The following is a 6,865-nucleotide window of genomic DNA, read 5'->3' as shown; positions in this document are numbered from 1 at the left end:
TACTAATAATAATAATAATTGTTATGGAATCACGTGTACTCAAATACGTCAGAGCTCACTTGTTTATACAAAAACATTTAATTACAATATATAATATTAAAATAATAGGGTTCAGAATGTTGTCATAAACAGTGAGAGTCCTAATATTAACTGTAATACTGTAGTGAACCAGAAATACCAGTAGGCATGAAAAATCACTGGGCGACGTGAACTAGTGCACAGTACAGTTACTTGTTGCGCTCACCAGCTCGCAAATCAAATAAGCACTGCCCCCTTTATAACACGCACGCGCGCAATGCACTGCCACACATTTGTAAGGAATGAACTTCACTTCCAGGGCACGCGGCACCTATCAAGTTTAAAATCTTGTCAGGAAAGGGTGTTTGCAATGCCACATCTTTTTGGTTACTGCTTTTGTGGAACATGTGACTGAATTAGAGGCTCACATGGCTGCGTGATCCGCTTTACTCTTTTAAAGTCCGGGGATCGGTAGCTCCTTCGGCATCGACCACCCGGAGCAGAAGACCGCTGAAAAACACAGCGCCTTCCCGGACAAGTCATGGCGAATAGCGGCCAAAAAGTTGTGCTGATCACCGGCTGCTCCTCCGGCATCGGGTTACGAATCGCCGTCACGCTGGCCAAAGATGAAAACAAGCGTTACCATGGTAAATGCACTTTCTTCTACATTGTTATTTTGATCGAACCCATTAGACGTAAACATATAATAGTGTGGTTTGCTTTAAACAGCTATTCAGTATTTACTTTTCCCTGCAAAGCTCTGCACCAAGTGTCATTTACGCACAAAGTTTGGGTGAGTTTCATGCGCAACAGCTCGTCCTAAAGCATGAAGGGATTCTGTGCAGTGTCCACTGAAATAGCTAACCCTAGTGATACTGGATCCATATCCTTTTGTAAGGACTGGGACTCTGTCGCCCCTTTGGCTTAACTGTTCACGTCTGAAGCGCAGTTTCCAGGGTATGGTTCTGGAGGGCTGTCGCTTGCCAGGCGGAATCATAAAAGGAGTCTTGTCAGTTCTGTTTCTAGTGACTTCTCCTGCACAAAGGCCCCTTTTATCGCAGTGAATTGTAGACCGCCTGCTCCGGTTTAGTGCCGTGTCTAATGTGCCTATAGTCCCCTCGCTGGAGCTAGTGTTGAAAGGGGGACAAAGTTTGAGACCTGTACAAGCAGGGTTCACTCTAAAGCAAGGGCCTTGTTTGAAGTCTTCACTGGTGCACAGTGGAGTTACGGGCTCCCACTTTGCCATTGTTGGGCTGTGCATCTCCTCTCCTGCTTCCCAGCCAACTTTAATGTCACTCTAGGAATTGGGGGACCAAAACATATGTCATGGAGCCTCAAAAAGAATTACACTACACTCCCACCCCATCCTGTTGGTAGGAGTTTGTCCTCAAGACTCCCTTGTGACAGGATTTTGCTGTGGACTTTATGCAGAATTACATAATTAGCTGTTGGCCTACAGTCAGTGTGTAAGGTAGCTATCTTATACATTCTGTAATTAAACCCATTTTAGCCAATTTCAGTAATGGAGCCAGTTTAAGAACAACTGTGCAAAATAAGTTTTGCTTTTCTCTGGGGGGCACTGGAATCTGATGGGATTTATTACAGTGAAATACATGAGAAAAACAAAAGTGATGAACCACTCCTTTACCTCTGGTTTGAGCAGATGTTTCTTTCACATAGTGACCTGCTTTCCCAAAGGCTTAAGAAATCCAACAAAGATTAAATATTGCATTGTGCATAAAGTTATATTAAGTTGCAACAAGACCTCTCTGTGTGTGCAACGCAGTGTGGTTCATTCAAGAACGTTTAAGCTGCCAAAGGAGCCAGAGGAACAATGTACCTCTTGTTTACTTCTTTACCACTACATACTGTAAATCTCTTTGCATCATTAATGCACAAGATATGTTGCATTACACTGCAACATTCTCAAAAATGGGTCTACTTTCAAGACTGTGCTCATGAAATATTACATCAGTAATCGCAGAGCCACCCGCCCTTTACTTACCCAAATCAGTCTTTGTTCAAACAAGTATCAGGCGAGGCTTATCAGGCACAACAAGAAGATTTAGATGAACAGTACGTGTGAATAAGAGGTTGTTTACCCTCACTGATTTCGATTGGGCAACAGTATTATATCTCTTTTCTCTGGCAGTACAGTAAACAGAACACAGAACATGGAAGAAATGAGAGCCAAGCCTACTGATGATAGCTGCTGTCACTAATCATGATAGATCCTTGTGCTTTTGCAGGTTAATGTTGCCCAGCGGCTAAAGTTCAGAGGAAATCAATCCAGGCGTAGTCTTTTCTAGGAACTCTGACCTGCATGTCTGACTCTGTCTCAACTGCGCGTGTGTGTTAGTTACAGTGTGTCTATTAATCATTGTCATCGCTGGTCAAGGGTTTTTTTTGAAGTACAGAAAATAATTATTGATAATTTATTCCCTTATCAAATAATATAATGTGAAAATGAAAAGTAGAACAATTTTGAGTTCCAGTTTGTTACTATATGTTTATAGAAACATTTTCTTGTAATAATAAAGAGCTTCTCGTAAAGTTTGAAGGCTCATCATATAAGTTTAATAATATTTTCCACGTCTCTCTTTCCTTTACAGTCATTGCCACCATGCGGGACCTGAAGAAGAAGGACAAATTAATGGAGGCAGCAGGAGATGCATATGGCAAAACCTTGATATTGCTTCCGCTAGATGTGTGCAGTGATGAGTCCATCAGGCAGTGCGTTAACAATGTTAAGGACCGCCATATTGATATCCTGAGTGAGTGAGTTATGTCTGAAAACAGGCCCATACCTCTGATCTGAACTAATATCCAGATTTGAATTTGGTGTTTTATCCATCTCCTGCATGTGGATAAACACATGTATAAATGTGTTTTGCTTTTATTATGTATTTTGGAACAGATAAATAGTTTTAGTATATAACCTACAGATGTCCTTATTCAGCCTGTTCATTATGATACCCTCACTCAGACTTCTCTCTGTAGTAACCTGCATTTAATACAAACATTAATGTGTTTTACACAGGAGAGAGTAACAGTAAGAAATCTAACAGACTTGTCAAGTAAAAAGCACAATATCATAGTTCAGTGTTATTACTGTAATAACTGGACAACGGTTTTGGAGATTCTTGAAACAGTAGCTACTCATATGTAGAACTGTCCTTCATGGTTCTGTGGTTGACACAGATGAGGTCAGACGAGGAGATCAGAAGAGTTTTGAAATTCCAATAGGCAGATAGCTTCTACACAAAAAAGAAAGGACCGCTATATCGATTAGAGTTACTGTATGTCCTGAAGTCCTGACTGTGTATTGAAGGTAAGCCTGTATTTCCATCTGGTCATGACACCTTCTTTTGTTAGTTATTTTTCTTAATGTTGGCTCATTGGTACTGATCAGTGACGTTTTGTTCTATGAGAACAGTAAACTGTAGGTTGTCAGGTTAATCTGATTTCAATTAGTCTGGATTAAGGTTCTGTTTTAACACCTGCCTCCAGCTGACTTTAATTCCAACATTACACCCTCTTCACCTAATTAGTCATGACCCCGAGGCCTGTCAACCTGGACTGGTGTCACATCACACCTCAATGTGTTTGTCACACACTGACATCTGGTGGCAATGCTAAGTAATACTGTATCTATTCTCTCAAATGAGGGGTCTATGTATTTAAAAAGTCTCATGTAAAAGGTTTGATAACTGTATTATTTGTGTCATCTATGTCTCTGTATTTCAGTCAACAATGCAGGTGTGGGTTTGCTCGGACCCGTAGAAAGCATCAGCATAGAGGAGATGAAAAGAGTATTCGAGACCAACTTCTTTGGTGTGGTTCGCATGATCAAGGAAGTGATGCCAGACATGAAGAAACGGCGTTCAGGACACATCGTAGTCATGAGCAGTGTTATGGGTCTTCAGGGTATGACCTGTGTGTGTGTGTGTGTGTGTGTGTGTGTGTGTGTCCAAAAGAAATGCTAAGAGTATTTGTTTTTGGTTAAAACTTGTATCACAGTCTTTCACAGGTGATATATTTCTAATAGCTTCACATTATATCCTGTCCTTAAATTGTCCTATCTGACTTCTAATTGTTTATGTGGTTGATTACTGATTATGTGTAAATGATTTTTTGACTGATGTTTGAATGATGTCTGTTGATAATGAGCAGTGTGAAAAGTGAAAAGTTATGCCGTCCTTTATCTCCTTGTTTCTGTTCTTGGATCAGGAGTGGTGTTCAATGATGTTTACACTGCCTCTAAGTTTGCCATGGAAGGGTTCTGTGAGAGTATGGCTGTTCAACTGATGAAGTTCAATATACGGTAGATTTATTTTATTGAATTTGTATTTAACCAGGCTGCAATCCCCCTGAAATTTGCATCCCTCATTTGAAGGGAGACCTGGCCAGGATGGCAGCCTCATAAATTACAACATCGAGCACACAAGTAAAACAAAACTAAAAATCCAGGTGGTTGTGTTTGAGACAAACAGTTGTCAGTATTAAGAAATTTAAAATTAAAAACAAAACAATTACTAAATGAATCAACTATCCTCGGGTTTACAGTACGTGTTTGCTCAGTTTTGGATACCAGGTGCTTTAGTTTCCCTTTGCAAACTTAATAGCTGAAGCAGACAACATGGTGATGAGTTTCCCTCACAGAACTTCCTGTATCTGCCTCCGCTCAGGTTGTCCATGATTGAGCCTGGCCCAGTGCACACTGAGTTTGAGACAAAGATGATGGAGGATGTGGCTAAGATGGAGTATCCAGGAGTAGATGCAGACACAGTGCGTTATTTTAAAGATGTTTACCTGCCATCATCCACAGATATTTTTGAAGCCATGGGCCAGACACCAGAGGACATAGCCAAAGTAAGGGAACCGTTTTCTAACTCACATTTTATTGAACCTGTCTCAGGATTCAAAAATCCATGGTGTGTTTTTGTGATCACTAAATAGTACAAACATTCAACCAGCCTCCATAGCACTGAAATCTGATGTTTCTCCTCTCTCCAGTGCACAAAGAAGGTTATTGAGTCCAGCAGCCCCCGCTTTAGGAATCTGACAAACAACCTCTACACACCCATCGTGGCCTTAAAGTACGCAGACGAGACTGGTGGCTTGTCTGTCAACACCTTCTACAACCTGCTCTTCAATTTTGGTCCTCTCATGCACATCACCATGAGCATCCTCAAGTGCCTGACATGCAGCTGCCTGCGTAGACGCACGATCTCCCCTAACTGAAAAGGCTGTGCAGCGCTGCCCTTTACCTTCACCCTCCCAGCTTCTACTGCCTTTTTGTGAGGTCTGTGACTAAGCAGGTAGATGAGAACCAATAACCTGGAGAGAGAAGGTGCCTTTCGAAGACACTACCATAATAAGCTTTGTCAAACAACATGCACAATTGCACTAGTTTGTCACAGAGATGTTGAATGCAGGACGACCTTATGTACTCTCATAGAAACATGCATTCACAAAAACAGAACACGCACAGCTGATTATTGTACAAGCACACTATAAAGAGGAGGCCATGCCTTAGTTATTGATGCTGTATATGGGAGGAGCTGATCAGATCTAAGTGGTTTGATGTCTATTTCGCTTGAAAAAGAACCCACTGACAGCGATATGCGTTCCATGGACAGACAAAGCACAAAAAGATGAACTCAAATACAGAGACAAAGAATAAATTATAAAGAAATAATATTGCTATAACCTGTAGCCTCGATATGTTTACACTCAGGCTCACTAAAGTTATAAATGTAATATTGAGTCAGAAAGAATATATCTGCTTTTATTGCATTGTGCCAATAATTTCATGTTTGCATTAACATAGTGTTCTCATGGTCATAACTGCTGTTGAATCATATTTTAATCTTTTAATAAACTGAATATTTTTGGTTTTTAAAAGTTTGTAAAGGGGCAGGTGAGATATATTCAATCTTGCAAATTGATTTCAAAATAAAAAAAATTCTGATTTACACTCAACTGTATTTTTTTTTTTTAAAAGAAATAACAAAATGTGACTATTTGGGCTAATAATGCTCATGGATTCCAACAGCTCTGTCAAGGTTTCTGTGTGCAGGACTTCTCAGGTACCAAGAGGGGGCAGTATTTTACAGTTTTTTCCCCCCCACCCTCTGTCGCTAACCTGTAACAAAAGTTGTCCTCAGTGGCCTGAGATAGACAAGTGCAATAGAATTTAATAATTAAAATATTTAGATTGGCACTGTCCATAATGTTTTTTTACAAGAAGATTTCTTTAATTTATTGGATTTGTGACTATATATGTTTCATCCTATAATATTTGACATCAGTTCATCATTGTTTGAAAGATTCATTTGGAAGAATAGATATATTCTTTCATGCCTTGTTGAAAATTTTCATGTTAACAGTGTCTCAGCCAACAGATTCTTTAAGCTGTTGGGACCATGTTCAGGTAAAAATACATATCAGGCCTCTTGCAGAGCTTGTACTTGTTTTTAAATTTGCATTTTTGTGAGTGTGCATGTGTGTACACATACGCACACATTAGTATGTGTTTGCATGCAGGCGAGTGTGTGTGAATGTGTTATATGAGCATGTCTATAGGCCAAGTTAGCAATCTGTTGATGAATATAAAGAGGTCATGGCCTGCACCCCATCAAAGCCCCTCCCTATCACACACACACTGCTTTGTGCTGTGTGAGAGAATGTGACCTGGTTCCCATCCCCGAGGAGGGGTGAACCCTAATGACGGCTCCTCAGACACACTGCACAGCCCTGAGCCTCCCTCTCCAGCTGGCCCCCTCAGCCCATCAGCCCAGGACTCCTTGGTCTACACCGGCAGAGGCCTGTATAGCTTGGCCAG

The 6,865-nt window shown here is 40.7% G+C and overlaps 1 protein-coding gene across 2 annotated transcripts; it reads left to right on the top strand.

Moving 5' to 3' along the window:
• The first annotated feature begins 283 nt into the window (after positions 1-283).
• On the top strand, positions 284-5,936 carry rdh8a (retinol dehydrogenase 8a). Of its 2 annotated transcripts, none has more exons than XM_020610215.1 (6): positions 284-665; positions 2,631-2,792; positions 3,766-3,945; positions 4,249-4,342; positions 4,707-4,890; positions 5,035-5,936. In XM_020610215.1, the coding sequence occupies exons 1-6, from the start codon at positions 560-562 to the stop codon at positions 5,260-5,262; spliced, it is 954 nt and encodes a 317-aa protein (XP_020465871.1). In that variant the 5' UTR covers positions 284-559; the 3' UTR covers positions 5,263-5,936. The 2 variants fall into 2 exon arrangements, with proteins under 2 accessions (XP_020465871.1, XP_020465872.1); XM_020610216.1 differs by lacking the exon at positions 284-665 and adding an exon at positions 710-811.
• The last annotated feature ends 929 nt before the right edge of the window (positions 5,937-6,865 follow it).

The sequence above is a fragment of the Monopterus albus genome, unplaced genomic scaffold (genome assembly GCF_001952655.1).
Source record: "Monopterus albus unplaced genomic scaffold, M_albus_1.0 scaffold105.1, whole genome shotgun sequence".
NCBI lineage: Eukaryota > Metazoa > Chordata > Actinopteri > Synbranchiformes > Synbranchidae > Monopterus > Monopterus albus.
This window is presented reverse-complemented; position numbering and strand designations above follow the sequence as displayed.